This window comes from Eulemur rufifrons, chromosome 7, assembly GCF_041146395.1.
Source record: "Eulemur rufifrons isolate Redbay chromosome 7, OSU_ERuf_1, whole genome shotgun sequence".
Lineage (NCBI taxonomy): Eukaryota > Metazoa > Chordata > Mammalia > Primates > Lemuridae > Eulemur > Eulemur rufifrons.
This window is the reverse complement of record NC_090989.1, coordinates 76,707,245-76,725,944: the sequence shown is the minus strand read 5'-3', so window position 1 is coordinate 76,725,944 and position 18,700 is coordinate 76,707,245. Positions and strand designations below refer to the sequence as shown.

Sequence of the window (18,700 nt, the reverse complement as noted above, 5' to 3'; positions counted from 1 at the left end):
AATTCTCATGATATTCTTAGACCAGTGGAAATGAATGTTCAGGAGGTCTCTACTGAAGAGCTCTATTAGGGTATTGCTAGCTGCTATTACAAATAAACTCACTTCTTAATCTCCTTGGCCCAGAAGGGACACGTTAGTTTTGTTCACATTTCCTTGCCAATAACTACTGAAATGATCCTACCTAGATGGAAGGTGTGTATGCATATGTGCTTGTCTGTGTGTGTGTGTGCGCTTGCTGTAAAATGCCATCCCTGTCTGGGCAGTCATTTATAGCAATATCTATATGGCAGAAGGAACAAATTTTTGGTGGGGCAGCCAGCTATATCTGACAGGAGGAAACAGAAAAAGGAGTCTTTACAGGATTAAATGGCAGCATGGGGGAGGGTTGCTGGGGACTAGGGCACATGGACTGCCTCATGGAGGCACTGTGGCTAGTGGAGATACCTTCTGGGGGAAGCTGGGTTTCAAGGCCTCTAGTCTAGGAACAGGAAGTTTGGGTTCTAAGGTCCAGATGAGGGTGAGGTTTGCACACTGAGAGGTTAAGGAGACAAAGATCAGGGCAGAGTAAATAGGTGTCACAGAAGGTCAAGACGGTGACCAGCACCTGTAGCTGATGAGGTAAAAGCAGAGAGGCTCTCAGCGGCCCTCTGAAGGGCCTGAGTCGGGGACATATGTTGGGAAACATGACCAGTTTGCAAGTTAGAATAACCTGGCTCACACCCCAGTTTGACCGTTTACAGTGACGTCTTCAGCAAATGACTTAAACTCTCTGAGTTTGTTTCTTCATTTATAAAAGAGGATTGTTGACCAGGCGTGGTGGCTCACACCTATAATCCTAGCACTCTGGAAGGCTGAGGTGGGTGGATCATTTGAGCTCAGGAGTTCGAGACCAGCCTGAGCAAGAGCGAGACCCCATCTCTACTAAAAATAGAAAGAAATTAGCTGGACAACTAAAAATATATAGAAAAAGTTAGCCGGGCATGGTGGCGCATGCCTGTAGTCCCAGCTACTCGGGAGGCTGAGGCAGATGGATTGCTTGAGCCCAGGAGTTTGAGGTTGCTGTGAGCTAGGCTGATGCCACGGCACTCTAGCCCAGGCAACAGAGTGAGACTCTGTCTCAAAATAAATAAATAAATAAATAAAAGAGGATTGTTAATAGTCCATCACCCCAGGTGGGAGTAAGGATTAAATTTGGGAATATTTAAAGAGTTAGCACCTGGTAGGAGCCCATTAAGTGGGATTGTGAGCCTTTCTCACCTGGATTGTTGCAGTATCCTCTTGAAAGGTGATCCTGGTTTCACTCCCGGAGCCTGCTGCCTGTCGCAGTGGCTTCCCGTGCAGCAGTCAGTGGCTTCCCGTGCAGCAGTGAGGATGATCCCTTTCAGACATAAGCCGGCCAAGTCTTACAGTGAAAGCCAAAATTCTTACACCAGTAAGATCACCTGTGTGATCTGGCTCCTAAAACCTCTCTGGACTCATATACACTACCCTATCCTTCACACTACCCTTCTCCTCGCCCACTCTGCTCCAGCCTTTGTGCTATTCTTTTTTTCCTTTGAGACAGGGTCTTGCTTTGTTGCCCAGGTTAGAATGCAGTGGCATCATCATAGCTCACTGCAACCTCAAAGTCCTGGGCTCAAGGGATCCTCCTGCCTCAGCCTCCCGAGTAGCTGTGACTATAGGCGCACACCAGTATGCCCGGCTAATTTTTCTATTTTTGTGGAGATGGGGTCTTGATCTTGCTCAGGCTGGTCTCAAACTCCTGGCCTCAACCAATCCTCCTGCTTTGGCCTCCCATAGTGCTAAGATTACTGGTGTGAGATACCTCGCCTGGCCCTCTGTGCTATTTTTGAAACACGCCAGGCATGCCCCTCCCTAGGTATTCTGCTGTTCCCTCTACCTGGAACTCTATTCCCCCAGAAATCTGCCTTACTCCCTCATTCACCTCCCTCCAATCCTTGCTCAAATGTCTCCCTCTTGGTGAGGTTTTCTCTGGCCATGTACTTTAAATCTCCACCCCACCACCCAAGCTGTCGCTATCCCTCCTCCCTACTTTAGTTTTCTACATAGCATTTATCTCCTTGCAAAGCACCACATACATAGTTTGTTTGACTATTTACCCCTTGCCTAGAAGGCAGCATTAGGGGTTGGGGGTGTCTGGTGGTTTCTGTACTCCTGTGTCTCCAGTCTGGCTCACAGTAGACAACGAGCACTTGCTGAGTGAATGACCTATTATGAGTATTGTGTATGTTTCTCACAGGCACTGGGGCCACTGCAAAGTAGAGCTCCGGCCCCCTGTTCATTTCCTCCACCCCCAACTCCCTTAGACTACCAGGACTTGGATCTTTTTAGATATATATAAAAAAACTGAGAGAACCATTGAACTCGAAACCACTGAATCTCAACAAGCCTTGGAACCTAACACTCAGTTTACAAGAAACGCAGAGCAAAGAGGACTAGGCCAACCATGAGGAAGTCATCCGCCGGACTCAGAACACAAGCCTTTCCATAGGACGCATGACTTAGTTTCCTTAGCAACCATATACCATGAGAAAGACAAAATAAGAAAGTGGGGAACTGTTATAGACTCAAAGAGAAGCTGGCTGGTTAGCTCAGTTGGTTAGAGCGTGGTGCTAGATTCAAAGAGAGCTGAAAATGGCATATCATTCAAACAAAATGTGCTGCCCTTGTTTGATTCCTCATTTGAACAATTCAGTATAAAAGACATTTTGGAGAGAATTGGTAAAAATTTGAAAATGAGTTGGATATTAGGTGATCCTGGCATTGTGGTCATATTTAATTTTCATATATATTCATATAGTCTCTGGCAGAACCTGATGTACGTGTGTGTGTCTCATATACTAGAGAATTAAACTGCATAGAAAGTTATTTGAGGGCTTTTGTTCTCAGTTCTCCCAAGGATGAAACATACCTCCTATCATTCTAGATGCCAGGGAGGTAAGTTAACTCATTGCATGTAATGACTGTCTTAGGACATTAGGGTTTAATTTTTTGGTGGAACCTCAGCTGGGAACAGCTGGTATGGGGGTCTGGTATGAAGTCTGGCATTTGCTTTAAATTACCACGGGGGAAAAAAGAAAGTGGTGGAGGATAGTAAAGACTAGGAGGAGGTGAGACAGTTCCTCTTCCTGAGGAGGAGGTGGGCCCATTTTCTTTTCTCTTTGCCTCTCTGTAGTTTGGGGGGTGTGGTAATAGGTAAGGGTAAGGAGGAAGGAAGGGCTGGGTGTGTTGCCTGGGAGGGAGCTGTGTTTTCTCAACCCTCTTTATAAGCCTGTGCGCTCCCGCCTCCTCTGTTTACCTCTGGTGTGTGGAGCGGAATGCAGGTTGGTCTTTGGTGTGGTGAGGCCGGGGAGACGCATGCTGGGGCTGGTGCTTATAGTAGGGAGTGAGCATTGTGCAGAAGGGGAGCTACTGGCGTGTAAGGGGCCTACTTGTCACCAGGCACCTGTCAAATAGGAAGACAAATTTTTCTACAAATGTACTTCTGTCTGTCCGGGGCAAGGTTGAAGACGTAGCAAATGGCCCATGATTTCCCTTTGCCATGGCTCTGTTAGTCCTGACTTGAGTTCAGAGCTCTCCTTATCTGTTCTGAGGGCCTGGCTCTGGTCAGGGACCGCTGCCCTATACATGGTGGGGACTCAGCACGCCGCCCCCCCACCCCCCGCCCCCCAGCCAACCAAAGTTCTGTTCTCTAGGCTCTTAGAAAACTTCTGGGGAAATGTACTCAGGCGTTTCTGAGGACCTCATTATCTTCTCCATCAGTGCCTGCCCGGCTGGGAAAAAATTTAATCTCTGGTAAGAGCCCCTTTTTGCAGCCTAAGTCTGGAACAGTTGAGTCAGGTGGGAATGAAAGCCCGTTTATCTTCAGGGCTTTGATCTGGGCAGGATCTCCTGGCCCCTCCATTGGCCTTGCGGTTGGGCTTGTCCTCATTCAGGTAAATACTTGCAAACAGTTGCAGCTTCTCAGACACTGCGAATCTCTCATGGCTTCTTTTCACTCTCAGGTTCACTAGCTGTAAGTTTCTTGTTGCTTATCACTTTTCTGATCTTTGCTGCACTTTTGAGCAAAATAGTGACTTGTCAGAAATATGTTGACAAAACTATTAATGTTTTGACCCATGCTGGCTCCCACTCGAGAGAGTTCAGAGGCTTAGGAGCCCAGGCATTGGAGCCACACAACCTGGACAAGCTCCTCGGGGACTCTGTGAAGTCTGGTGGTGACAGTACTCGCTTCAGGCACTATTGTTGCCACAGAGCTTTACCCAACTGCAGGAACTTTACTGACTATACAGCATTTAGCACTTAGTAAAAGCTCAATAATTATTAGCCAAAACAAAGTGATAACATCTATCAATAAATTGTCACCGCAACCCTGCAGAGGCAAACTTTTAAGTGTTATTATCCATACTTCATAGATGAAGACACAAGGCTCACAGAAGTTGATGAACTGGCCTAAGATTATATAACTTGACAGGTACAAAAGCCAGGATTTGAGTCTAGGTTTTTGAGATGGTAGCCTGAGTGAGCTCTTTCTCCAAAGCCAAAGCTTCTCAAACTATTGGTGGTAAAGAACTGGGTTTTTCCCCAATTTGTCACACATCAATAGTTTTGTAAAATACAATAAAGATGGATTATAGAATAATGAAATAAAAAAAGGACATTCAAAATACAAGCCTCATTTTAAAAATTATTAAATTCAGCAAGCATAAAATTACTCTTTTAGAAGTGTAAAAGTTGCTTGCACTCAATTTCTGTACTTTTCCCACCCTGTACCTTGAAAAGCTTTCTCAGACCAGCACTTATCGGCAGACCTCTCTTTGGGTAGCACTGTCCTCCATTACCTGTTTCTCAAGAGTGTGTTGTATAGACCCCTTGCCTTTGAATTAGTTACCTGGGATGGTTGTTAAATGCAGATTTCCAAGCCTCCCACTCCCCGCACTTCCTGACCCCTGAGACTACTTGAGTCAGAATGATTGAGACAGATGCAAGAACCTACATTTTAATAAGTAGTTTTAATAATTCTGATGTGCTCTAAGTCAGAGAGTCATTGTGCTCTGTGATGCTGTGTCCCCTCCACGGATAGTAGACTGGAGGGTAAGTAGTGAAGTGAGTACAATGTTTTATTCCAGCCATCCCCATCTCTGCACTGCTTTTTTCCCCAAAGGCTTCCTTTGTATAGAAATTCACTGACAGAACATGCTTTCTGAACTCATTTTAGTGCACTGCAACAAGCGTGCATCGCGTGCACACTGTGGGCTGGGTGGAGTGAAACAGACCACAAGATGCTCACAAACTGTAGACACTGAGTGTAGGCGGAACAACATGCAGACTCTGGGGTGGGGAGCTTGTCGCCTTCTGATTTCAAGATTGTTCTTTTTTAATCACCAAAGAAGGCAAGAAAGACTTCATCTTTCTCTGCTGCACCCCTTTTAATAAAAGGATTTGTTCTGTAAAATTTGGATTCAGTCAAAAGGCTGCACTTAAGGCCCTAGAAGACCACACATGGCCTTAAGGCCGCAGGTTCCCCACCTCTGCCGGGCAGCAGGTAGAGGGGAGACCAGGAGGAACCGGCCATGGAGACTACGGAGAAGGTGTGAACAGTGAGGTGGAGAAAAATTAGAAGTGTAGGTTTTGGAAGCCGGGTGAATACAGCATGAAGGAGGACGAGGTGGCCAGCTGCTGGCGGGCTGAATAAGGTGAACACCCAGCCGTGACCACTTGGTCAGCAACACAGAGGTCATGGGCTTTGACAAGAGCAGGTTCATGCAATGGGACGCTTGCTTGGGGTGGGTTCAAGTGAGAATGGGAAGACAGAAATTGGAAACAGTTACTATGGATGGTCTTTCAAGGGATTTCACAGTAAAGGAAAGAGAAACAGGGCAGGGGCTGGAAGGAGGAATGAGGTCAAGAGGTTTAGGGGGAGCAGCATGGAAATGAAATTTATTTAGAATTCATGTAATGGCTGCATATGTGACTTTGGTAAAGTCATATGTCTTTTTCAGTTGACTCCTTTAGAAAAACAGAAACAATTGTCTATCCCATTTTCTTTGAGTTCTTTTAAACTCTCCCCACTCCCAAACAATATTATCATCCAAGAACAAAGGAGTTTATAAATCTCTCTTGTTTCTTAAATAGTTTAATTTGAATACATATAAAAATGATATTGCCTTTTCTCCTATTTGCTTTATCTATTTTTTTGGCTGAAATATTTTAAAGTAGATTTCATATCTTACCACTTCACATGCATAGGACTTTTTTTTTTTTTATATAACCATGATACCATCATTACACCTAACAAAATTAACAATGGTTTCCTAATATTATATAATACCCAATCTATATTCAAATATCCCCATTTGTCCCCAAAGGTGTCAAATTCCTCTTCCCAATCTATTCATCTTTCCCAGTCTACAGACTAGATTCAGACAAGGTCTACATATTACATATAATTGTTTTGTCTTTTAAGCCATTTGTTCATGTCCATTTACTTTTTAATGAAACCAATTCAGTTGTCTTACAGAAAGTCTTACTTTTTGGATTTGTATGATAACTTCCCTGTAGTGTCATTTAACTTGTTCTTTTTTCTTCTGCATTCCCTAAAAACTAGAATTGCATATAAAGGCTTGCTAATATCCAAATTAAACATTTTGGGCAACAACTTTTCCTAGGTGATACTCTGTGCTTCATATTGCCTTCCATCGGAGGGCACAGACTGTCTAGTGGTGCTAAGGCTGAATGGGGTCAAGTGGTGGCTGTCTGAATCAAAGAGGGCTTTGTTTTTGGTTTTGTTTTTTAAGATAGGAGAATAGCAGCATATCTATGTGCTGATGGGTATAATCTTTGAGAGAGAAATACTTGTTTGGTGCAAAAGAAAAAGGGAGTTGTCTTAGAACAATTTCCTTAAGTAGACAGGAGTGTGTAGGATCTAGTGGACAAATGTTGGTTATTGCAAGTGTTGGACACAGCCAGTTCATTTGTAGCAACAGGAGCTATGTGGGCATAAATGCAGATAAAGTGGGCTGTGGTGGGGGCTTGAGGAAGTTCTAATCTAGTAGCTTCTGTTTTCTCCATGAACAAGTGGCAAGTTCATTAGGCCAGAGTAAAATTGAAAGGAGGAAGTCAAGTATTAGGTGAGTGGCAGATGAATAGACTGGGAAAGTAGCATATGATTGCTGCGGAGCATTAAGGACCCACTGGCACTTGGTGATCGTGAACTTGAAGTGAAATTAGTGCGTATCATGGTGTGATTTTCTCGAGCCTTGTTGAGTTGCATGGTTGCAGGTGTGGAGTGGGACAGAGAATTGGATTTAAACAAGATTGGGTTTTAGCCAACCATGTGTGATAAGAGAGGGCAAGGGATTCATTTTAATGATTGACCACGGAATTTAAGATGAGTAGGAAGGGAAGTGAGGATATGAGGGAAGTGAGGGACGGTGGGTGAGCAGGTGGTGGGATTAACCACAGAAGCTTTTTGGGGTTGGGGTACTAGTTGGAATAAGCTGCATAGACAGGAGTAGTGATTGGAGAGGGGTTGCCTGAAATCAGGATTATGGAGGGGGTATATATTTTTGGAAATAACAAGATCAAAAATATGACCCTGGAAGTGAGCGACTGAGGTCACAATTGTTGAGGTTGAGGAGAACAAAGAACTGTGAAGCCAGAGGACTAGACCATCCTATAGGTAGATAGTGCTATCACTAAAAGTTATAACAGGAATCATATTGGGGAGAGTTACAGTAAGCCAGAAAATAAAATACTCAAGGAGTGAAGAGGAGTTTCTTGGGTGGGGGAGAAGATTGCAGCAACGGGCATGGGGTAGATGGTGGCGTCTTCTGCACAGGGTTGCTGCAAGGATGAAATGAGTCGATGTGTAAAGGCCCACTCAAAAACCTATGCTTGCTCGCTAGGTGACCTATGTTTGCTTGACCTATGTCTGTAATTGGGAAAAAGTACCCTGCAGAGATAAATCAAAGCAATTAACTTGTAACCGATTGTTCAAACTTTCCTGCTGTCTTTAGTTAAAATTTATTGTGCTTGCTTCACGCCTAAAAGAATGTTCCTTAATTGATGCTATCTACTTCTGTAACCTGCTTGCTTAAAGACTGTAATTGAAATGGGTGGTCCGAGGCTGGTCCCGGGCCCCACAGCTATGGAGAAGATGACGTAATGTTGTTTCAACCACTGTGCCTAAAGTCACGTAGCTCTAACTTAGGATAATATAAAATCTCCCTGTTTTTTCGGCTCAGCACCAGTCTCTGTACCTGTACCCAAACAGGGCAGGAGGTGGTCGCTGGCCAGCTAATAAAGACTCCTAACTTGGCTCAATTCGATCTCTAGGTGGTCATTTCTTGCACTCCGCACTGTAACAGATGCATGTGAAGTTCTTAACATTGAGCCTGACAAACAGTGTGTGCTCAACAAATGTTAGAGTTTTTCCATCTGAGTCAATGTGGTTCTGGACAAAAGAGCTTAAACCACTGGGTTTATTTTTATAGAAAATTGGTTTCCCTCAATTTTAAGATCATTCTGAGTGGCAGAGCTACTGTCACAGCCGTGTACAAGCTGGGGAGGTGGTAAATTCCCTGTCATTCAGTGCAGACAAAATGAGCATCTGCAGTGACAGTGCTGTGAAGGGGATTCTAGCAATTGAAGATGAGGGTTGGGGGTGGGTGGGGATCGTTCTAACAATTGAAGACCATGGGAGGGGCCACAGTGGTGTCAGGAGCTAGCTTCATTCTTTCATTCTTTCATTCAGACTTGACTGAGCATTTCCTAGTTATGGCCCAGGGCCTGGCTAGATGTGGGGGACCAGAGATATGTTTTAAAGGAGCTCTCAATCTGGTTGGGATAGACCTGCAAACTGATTGATAAATGTTGTGTAATCTGATGAGTCTGAACAGGCACAATGGAGCCACATCGATTGCTGTGGAGCCAGGGCAGACGTCAGAGTCAAGGGGTGCTTGAGCTGGTATAGGAGGCTGGGTGCGGCCCCATGGGAACAGGGTAGGAAAGGACAGTCCAAGCAGAAGGAGCATGATGTGCAGAGCTACAAAGGCATGAAAAGGCCTGGAACATTTGGAGTGTCGCTTGACTAAATCTGGGCAAATTACTTATCTTCCCTGCCTCAGTTTCCCCATTTGTGAAATGGGGATAGTAATGGTATCCACAGAGGAGGGGGTGGTGAGGAGTAAATGAAGTGATGTGGGAAATACTTGTCACAGGCACTGTTGCAATCCCTTTAGGTGTATTATCTTACTTGATTCTAGATAGTAATTATCATTCCCATTTTACAGATAAAGAAGTGTTAAGTCTTGGGTCTCAGAAGTTGAGTAACTTGCCTAAGGTCACGTACCTGGTGAGAGGCAGAGTTTGGGCTCTTGCCCTAATTTGTCTGATTCCAAAGCTTGTATTCTTAACCCCTAAGCTATAGTCAGTGCTTAGCACATAGCTAGTACTAAATAAATGGTAGCTATTATTGTCATGATCGTTAAAGTTTTTCACCCAGAAAGTTGAGGGTTCTGTTATCACTTCTGTAGCTGGTTGAAGATCACCAGTGTTGCAGTCTCATCAGCAGCAGGGACTATTTTTGGGAGGTCCTCATCACCTACAATAGATCTAGATAGACAGTTTCACCACTTTTGTTTCAACTGGTTGATTTTTGAAAATTAAAAGCAAGGAGTGATTTTTATCTTCTTAGAGGGCAAGTCTTTCTGAGCAAATGCAGTTGACATGAGGGTGGAAGAGCTGGGGTCGATGCACTCTTCTGATGTCTGTGAGCTGGACTCAAACAAAAGTCTCATGTACTAGCAGCTCCTGCATTGGGGGATGGCAGCGAACCAGCATTCACGGGCAAGAGATGTTGTGCAAAGGTCAGATGGCTGCCCACAGTGTTCTCTGTAGGGGGCTAAGAAAGAGCCTTTTTCATCAGTGATGTCCGTGATAAGAGCTGGCAACCCTCCCACATTATTCATTTAACAAATACTTACTGAGTGCCTACTATGTGCTAGACACTCATCAAGTGTCTAGAGATACTCACTGGAGATAGTAGTGCAGGGGGCTGACAAGGTTCCTACTCCTGGAGCTTATATTTTTAGTAGGCAGGGACTGACAGTAATCAAGTACTAATATGAATGCATGCATAATTACAAATGCTCATGCCACATAGGAAATGCATACCATGAAAAGAGGGATAGATATCAGAGATATTTTCTGACTTTCCCAGGAGGCTGCTTGGGAACCAGTTCTTCTCTGAGTTGATAAGAAGAGCCCGGAATTTTTTGACAAAGAACAGAGTGGCATTTTTGACTTTTGCTCGGGCAGTGACACCCAGGGCGTACCTGCCTGCCTGTCTCTTGGTCATGAAAAGCTGGGGCTCTCCCAACCTGAACTCCTCGCCTTCAACAGAGGATTTTCCCCTAGTTCCTAGGGTAAAGCCAGTTAAGTCCACGTGGCTTCCTCTTGGCTCTGTGAAGGCTGGATCTCCTAGGACAGGCCTCGAGGCCAACCTAATATTGTGCATCAAGTTGATACACAAGGCTGCAGTGTATTTTCAGTATGGTCCCCAACAGTTTGGCCTTAATTACTCAACTAACATAATAAGAACAATAAAGCAAGTCAACTGATGAAAATGAATCGGTTTGCTGATGAACTGTTTTCAGGTCTCAACCATTTACATTTTTTCTAGATACTTGGACATGCATAACTTTTAGTCACAATGGTGTGTGCACAGATAACATTTTCTATTTTGCTTTTTTCATTATAATTTTTAAAGTAGTTCCTTCCTTACTGCTACATAAATTCATACACAATTGTATATTTTTTCCCAGGTGGATGTACCATAGTTTAGCTATTTCCGTATTGCTGGAAGCTTAGTTGTCAATGGATTTTCACCATTATAAATAAGTTTGAAATGAAAAACTTTTTTCTTTCTTATATATATATATATATACATATATTGCTTTTTAGAACTCACATTCTTTATCTTCTTAATCCTCTTCAATTTTCATCACAATTATGTAAGGTAGAGAATCATTTTACATGTGAGAAAACTGAAGTATATAATCTTTTTTGTTTGTTTGAACTATTTATTTATTCACTCTTATATCATGGTTATGAGCTTTTAATTCTATGACTTGAATACTTTCTAGAAAGGCTAAATTAATTTATGTTGCTCCTTCAAATGCATACCAATTTCATTATAATCTGTCCAGCATGCGTCTTAGCATTTTGAAGATTGCTGACCAACATAAATTCTAAAAACTAATATCTTAGTATTCTAGTTGCCCCTCTTGTGTTTCTCTCAAGATTAACTATAATGTCATATGCTTGTTAATTGTGTTTTTTATTTTGTGATTTGTCTGTTCACATTGATTGCTTCTTTGTTTTGGGAGGCTTTTAATGCATTAACCCTTTTCACACCTTGACTCTTGTTTTCCTTCTTACTGTAGTTATAATATTTTTCATTGTATAGAAGTTGAAATTTTCTTGGAACTGAATCTATTAAACTTTTTCTTTGCTATTTTTCTACATTGCATCAAAAGAAGAAAGTGCTGGCAAATATAGACTCTTTAGTATATTTTTAGCTTTCTTTAATTACATTTTCATATTTTTTCAAACTTGAGTAATGCATGGACATTTTAGAAATTTGGTAATATATACAAAGTTATAAAAAATAAAAACATCCATTATTCTACCATCCTGGGTGTATTTTTTCCTAGTACTTTCTCTTTCTCACATGTATTTTTTTCTGAATTTGGATAGTATTTACAGTTTTATAACCTATTTTTTCAGTTAAAATTATACTGATTGAACTTTTATGTATCACTAAATAGTGTTTGAAAATAGATAATTTTTTGAAAATCTGTCTGGAATTTATTTTGGGATGAACCTAATTACTCTGTATTTATCCGCAAGCCAGAGATTAAACAATTGTTCTTCCTAGGTTGGTCCTAGTGGTGCCTGCTTTATCTTTCTAGCACATTCTTATTTGGCATCAGTCTATTTCTGTGCTGTTCACAGATCCAGAGCATTGCACCTGTAATTGGCTCTTCTCTCCTTTCTGAGCCTTCAGGGCTTCCTGGGTTGAGTCATAGCCCAGGGCTGCAGAAGCACCTATGCGTCTTGTTAATGTTTAACCCTGCCTCTGCTGGAAAGCCCCTCTCACTTCGTCTCTCAATCTCTCTCTCTTTTTTCTTTTTTTCCTTACAGATGTTTTTTGATCATCCTGAGAAAAATGATCCTTGGCCTCCAGATCCAATAAAGTGAACCTCCCTCCCATGGAAGCACGGTGCTAGTTCCTGAGGACCTGGAGGGGGATTAGCCAGAGCAGGTAAGGAGCACCTAGAGGCATGGGCTAGCAAAGGGGTTCATTCCTGAATAAAAAATGGTGTGGTAGAGTGTGCTGGCAAGGAGTCTCAGGATCTTAGTGTCTGGTTACAGCTTTGCTGCTTTGTTTATTTTTTTATTTGTTTGTTTGTTTGTTTTTTAAGTCCTCTGTAACCACTGATTCATTAAGGGATTGGGGAGGGGATAGGTGGCTTGTCCATTTTGTAAGCTATAATTATAAGATTTGAGTAGTTCTGTAATTCGTTCAACCATTTTTAAGCACCTACTGTGTGCCAGGCACTGCAGTTGATACTGAGCATGTCATGATGTGTGGATTAGGACCAGATTCTTTACTTTGAGCGTTTCTTTCTGCTGGTTCAGTGTTGGCTTAGTCTCTCTAGGTGATAATGCGAGTTGTTGCATTCTTCTTCTAGAACCCTCATAGTGATTGTAAGGATTCATTGATACACTCACATCAGTTCAATAATCCTTTATTGACTAGGTACTGTGCTTCAAGCACTGTGCTGGGTACTGGGGTTTCAGAAATAATGCCAGGAGTTCTTCTTTAGCAGTAAAGTCAAGCATGAACAGCAAGCATTGCAAAGCACTGGCTGGCAGCAGCAGGGAGCAGGGGTAGTGCTGAAGGGGAGGTGATCTCCACCAACAGGCAGAAGCAGAAAGGCAATGCTGTCAGAGCTAAGAGGCAAATGGACAAGGAGAGAGAATGCAGCAGTGCAAACGCCCGGAGGCTGAAGAAACTAGTCTGGTTTGGAAAATTCAAAGGTTGGTGTGTTTTTCTAAAGACTCTGTGGAGAAAAATTTGCTACTCTTTTTCCTCCTTTTCCTCATTTAGGCTGTTTAGATGAAACTTCTTCAGTCTCTGTCTCCTTAAAACAGCTTGCGAGATGAGAAAGGGTCTTGTACCTCTACGTGCCTGTGACCAGAAACTCTAGCCACCTGGTAGCCTTGGAGCCTCAGCCAAGGGTGGTGACTAGGGAACACGTGAGCCCTGATACGGAGTTTCAGATGAGTGCTCTGAGGTCATGACGAGGCACAGGCCGTGAAGGCTGAGGCCATGTGATGGTGGCAGGACTGTTGTGGGCCTGGCTGTTTGGGGGTACTCGTCTTTCCTGAGAAATCCCACCTTGGAGAGCAAGTGCTGGGCAGCCCCCTCCCTGAGCCTTACTTTAGTTCCTGAGGCTGAATCAGGCCCCTCCCGCCGTCTTTTTCACTCAGATATGTAAAAGTCAAGTTCCAAGTCCAGTATTTCCAAATCACTCATGCACCTTTGAAAATTACTTGTATTTCCAAAGCATCACTGTCTTCGACTATAAATAGAGCTCATAAAACTCTGCTTATTTCCCAGATTGTAGTGGGTCTCCATGATCTGATTTACAGGAAAGGGCCTCCCGAGTGTGGTGACACAGTACACGCCGGTGATGGCCGGCACAGAGCTGATGGTGAAGGAGGCTGTCTGCGGCTGTCTGACAGATCGAGTTGCCTCTCTAGGGACCCTGATTTCTGAGTTCTATTTGGTTAATACCGACTTTTTACTGTCCCTTATCATGCCCGTCCTTTGGGGAAAAGGCCATGAACTTTTAGAGTCAGACAGACCTGGTTTGGAATCTCGGTTCTAACACTGACTAGCTATTGACCTTGGAGAAACCCGACAACCTTGCTAAGGCTCATTTTCTTCATTTCCTAAAATAGGGTTGTCCGTCTCTATACCCTAATGCTATGGGAAAGACTCAATGGGATAGTGCAGGTAGAGTGCCTACCATGTAGCAGGCCCTCCTTGAATGCTACTTTCCCTCTTCTCTGGTTCTCCTTCAGCTGTCTTATGGTCATGTGAGAAGCTATGTTGAGTGTCTATGCAAAGTGAATTCTTTGGTTTTCTGATAATACAACAAGCCTCCTACCTCCCATGTCATGATCTTATGTCTGAATTTTTCTTCCTCTGTGTACATTTCATTATTTGCAAAATTTCAGCAGCCCAAGGTAGGAACCCATCCTCCCCAGAGCCATGGGTTCCTGAGGTCAGGGAGAATGGTCAGTTCCATTTTGGTTGGTACTGTCAGTGGCTTCCAAGAATGATCTGATGTCAGTTAATGAAAGAGCCTCAGATGAGGAGCCTGAGCTTAGGCTGATGAGCCATGGCTGGTGTTGCGCTCTGCCATCTTCCACTGCCCCACGTCACCCCCACATGGCCCTCGTGCCAAGGGACTGTGCTCCCGACTCTGTTCAGATACGTCCTGGGCCTTTCTGCTTACCTGTTCCAAGTGCATTAACACCATCCTCTTGTTTGATCCACCCAACACTCTGTGAATCAGATAGGATAGAGGTAATTATTCTATAGAAACTTAGGGGCAGAAATATTAAGTGATTTGCCCAAGGTCACTAAGAATGGGAACGAGGACCCAGCTTTTGTGAGTACCCACTCCAGTATTCCTACTACCTTGTCCCTGATATCCTTAGGAGTGGGCTCCGTGGGAAGAGACTTCAGACCCCCTAGTGGGTTAGCAAAACCCTGGCGGCAGTTGCTTTGACTCATTATAATAAATAAACCCAGTGGTTGAGGAAAAAATGTAATGTTTTCCAAAAGATACAGACATTGTTTGAGTTCAAAGTGCTTCCAACTTCCATTCAGTTACACAATAAATTCTGAGAAAACAAAGTAGGTCTTTACCCAGAGATAAAGAGAACTATTCGGTCTTTATTTGCTTAGCAAAATCTATTTTCCAAAACTTTCAGCAGTTCTGGACATGGTGTAGCGGAAAGGACATGGGTTATGCAATCAAGTGTGCTTGGATTTGAACCTCAATGCAAACATTTCCGTAGCTCTGTGTTTGTGGACACTTCCCTTAACCTCTCAGAGCCGCAAGTTGCTCATCTATAAAAATGGAGATGTTAACACCTTCATGGCTAGTGATAGGCAGGGTGCTTCTACACAGCTCAGGAGATGCCCTTCATGTTAGACTATGATATGCATGGTGCTCCCTAGAGTTGTGCCTCATGGTGGCTCTGGTTATGATGAAATTAAATAAAATAACATCTAGTATGGTTAATGAGTTTTTGTTTTCATTTCCTTAATTGGCTACATGTCTGCTATCTTACCAAGATTTCCCATCCTCTATCATGAGGCAAATCAGCTTCCTGTCTCAGTAGTGCTCTTCTTGCAGGGCACTGCACAAAACTGAATATTATGTTGTGAACCTAATGCTTGGTCTTCTTCTCATGCAGGAGTCCAACATCACAGCCCTTAGAGAGAGGCATCACAAATCTATGGCATCATCTGTGGCGAGAGGTCTTTTTCTAGCTATTTGGAAAGGGTGCTGGGCCACTTAAGATTTTAGACAGTTTGGGTTCTGTGATGTGCACAGGTCAAAATGCTCTTGCTCTTCATGCTATTTTTTCAAGCATGCGTGACTTTATATAATAGGTGGTTTAAGGCTCTAGGAACCAAATGATGTGCAAGATGTGGTTTCTGATTTCAAGAACTTGACTGCAGTCAGGGAGGTAGACGAAGGCAACAAGAAACTAAGATTCAGGGTATAAAAAGTAATGATGGCAAGACATATAAAGTGTTCATGGCTCAGAGAGGAAGAAGGGAGTGTCTGCGGGAATGCTTTCTACATCCAAAGCCCAAACTGAGGCTGAAGGTTTTGGGAGTTGCTTAAGGTTGCATAGCTGGCGGGAGGTAGACCAGGGCTGGAATTCAAGTCTCCTCACTCGAAATCCATTGCTCTCGGCCCATTGCCCCACCTCAGGCCACTTTGGGATTTTCTTTACATCATTTTTTTGCTTGTCCCACTTTTTAAAGGCTTGTTTTCCTACTCAGAACGAAGAGGCTTCCCTGAACACATCTTCATTATGATTCACACCAACCTGAAGAAAAAATTCAGCTGCTGTGTCCTGGCCTTTCTCCTGTTTGCAGTCATCTGTGTGTGGAAGGAAAAAAAGAAAGGGAGTTACTATGATTCCCTTAAACTGCAAACCAAGGAATTCCAGGCGTTGAAGAGTCCAGAGAAACCAGCCACGGGATCTGATTCCCAGTCTGCGTCCTTGAGCAGCACCCAGGACCCCCACCGGGGCAGACAGGCCCTCAGCAGTCTCAGGAGCCCAGCCAAGGCCAAGCCAGAGCCCTCCTTCCAGGTGTGGAACAAGGACAGCTCTTCCAAAAACCTTACCCCCAGGCTGCAGAAGATCTGGAAGAATTATGTAAATATGAACAAGTACAAAGTGTCCTACAAGGGCCCTGGGCCAGGCGTCAAGTTCAGTGCAGAGGCCCTGCGCTGCCACCTCCGGGACCATGTGAATGTATCCATGGTGGAGGCCACAGATTTTCCCTTCAACACCTCTCAATGGGAGGGTTACCTGCCCAAGGAGAACATTAGGACCAAGGCTGGGCCTTGGGGCAGGTGTGCTGTTGTCGCCTCAGCGGGATCTCTGAAGTCCTCCCAGCTGGGCCGAGAAATAGGTACGTTCTGGGGCATTAAGGTTCTCTGAACAGCCAGGGCTCATTAGGACTGGCTGGGCATATGGATGGTACTGGTGACAGGTGGCCTAGGTGTGGCTCGGTGGCCCAGTGGCACGGGCCCAGGGCAGTGTCTCTCTCAGAGTCAGAAGTACCGTCAGGGCGGCTGAATGATGGGGATCCAGGTGCCTGGCATCTTTATCAATCAGAATAACTTTCTTTTTTTTCCTGTTATTTTTAGCTGACATGTAATAATTGCACATATCTATGGTATAAAGAGTGATAGTTCCATACATGTATTCAATGTGTAAGAGTCAAATCAAGGTAGTTAGGATTATTCATCACCTCAAACATTTATCATGTCTTTGTGTTGGGGACAGAATAGTTTTATTTTTATCAGTTGTACATATTGGTGTTCTTCAGAATATTTCATTTGAAAGGAGTTCCATCAGCACCAATAAACAAAAAACTACAATTTACCTTTGAAAATATTTGAAGCATAGGTCTCTACTTCATTTTCAGGTTCTGAAATTCTGTTATTTAATTAATGGAGGACTCTTTTGGCCTCAACTCCCTGAGAAATTTTCAGCTTTTCTCTTCGAAAACCATTAATTAGGGTGGGAATTCTTAACGTGGAGGCTGAGGACCAACTTTAGGGAGCTCAGGAATCCCTAAAGTCGCAGGCAGAAGTATCCGTGCATTAGGTGTGTATCACGTGTGTGTAGGGGTGTAAGTGTGTCTGCATTTTTTCCAGGGAGGGAGTTCATAGATTGCAGTTGATTCTCAGAGGGATCTGTGCCCCCCAGAAAGGTTTAGGAGTCACTGGTCAAAATATATTAATTTGCTTTTCTTGAAACCCTGTGCAGTTAACAAAGATAGAAAGTCTTTTTGTATTTGTAAACCTGTACCACAGAGAGCTATAGATTTGCTTAAGGCCCCTTATTTCCCTTATTTTGAGAGAATGAGTTTTCCATTATTGTGAAATGAATCAGCTAAAGAAAGCAAAGCCCAGGAAGCCTTGCTTTTCTGTCAGGCAGAGGTACTGGAGCAGGTGAGGTCATATGTCTCCTTTTTTATTTCCTTCATATAACTGCCAGGAAAAATGGCCTGAAACCAACCACAGGCTCTCAAAGAAGAAAAGTAGACCCAAAGTGGATTCTCTAGAGCAGAAAGAAGTGGTGAGATCACATTTTCTCCCTCCCCAAATAGGCAGCACTTAACTAATGAAAACAGCCAAGATGGCCGGCCCCACCCCGACTTCTGCTGTTGCTTCTTTGGCTTCGTTTGGACTTCGTTTTCTAGAAACCAAATGTGACTGGTTTTTGTTTATCCATAACGGATCTAAATTTCTTTCTTCCCCATTTCTGCTGCCTAAAGGTAATACTTATGCTATCCCAGGTGTTAGCTGATTCTCCTTCTCCATGTGAAGTTACCAGTGTGTGCCTGGCTGAAATTGTGTTGAAGTCTGAGACCGAGGCTGGTACCCCTGTGAATTGGAAGTGCAACTTTATCTTTATGTACTCCTTAAAAGTTTGGAGTGATTTAAATAAACATTAATGAAAATAATCTTTTTCCATAGACTGCAGTGACAACTTCAAATAAGTATTTTCCATGGAAGGATCTTGATCCTAAGATATAATAAAAATTGCATGCTAGATTTCAACGCTCTGTCTTTTATAGAGTATATCCTCTGGGTATTTAGTCTAACAAATATTTTAAGTCCTTCATTCGTTTATTCTTTTATTCATTCATAGATTCACCAAAAATACAAAATAGGAGCTTAGAATACAAAGGGGAAAGGGAAGGGAGAGGCCCTTTATTGAAGCCTCTGAGTTCTAGGCTACGTGCCAGGGCCATGGACTTCCTACATCCGGAATTTGT

At 43.4% G+C, this 18,700-nt stretch overlaps 1 protein-coding gene across 3 annotated transcripts in view; it reads left to right on the top strand.

The window, feature by feature from the left end:
- The window catches only part of ST6GAL1 (ST6 beta-galactoside alpha-2,6-sialyltransferase 1), a 125,799-nt gene that overhangs the window by 75,923 nt on the left and 31,176 nt on the right, over positions 1-18,700 (top strand). The window contains exons 4-5 of one of the 3 annotated variants that reach the window (XM_069475209.1): positions 12,229-12,349; positions 16,166-16,822. In XM_069475209.1, the coding sequence (XP_069331310.1) occupies positions 16,216-16,822 (607 nt within the window). In that variant the 5' untranslated portion in view covers positions 12,229-12,349; positions 16,166-16,215. Of the gene's footprint in view, positions 1-12,228; positions 12,350-12,953; positions 13,129-16,165; positions 16,823-18,700 lie in introns of those variants that run through there. The other 2 variants (XM_069475208.1, XM_069475207.1) reach the window with 2 other exon arrangements.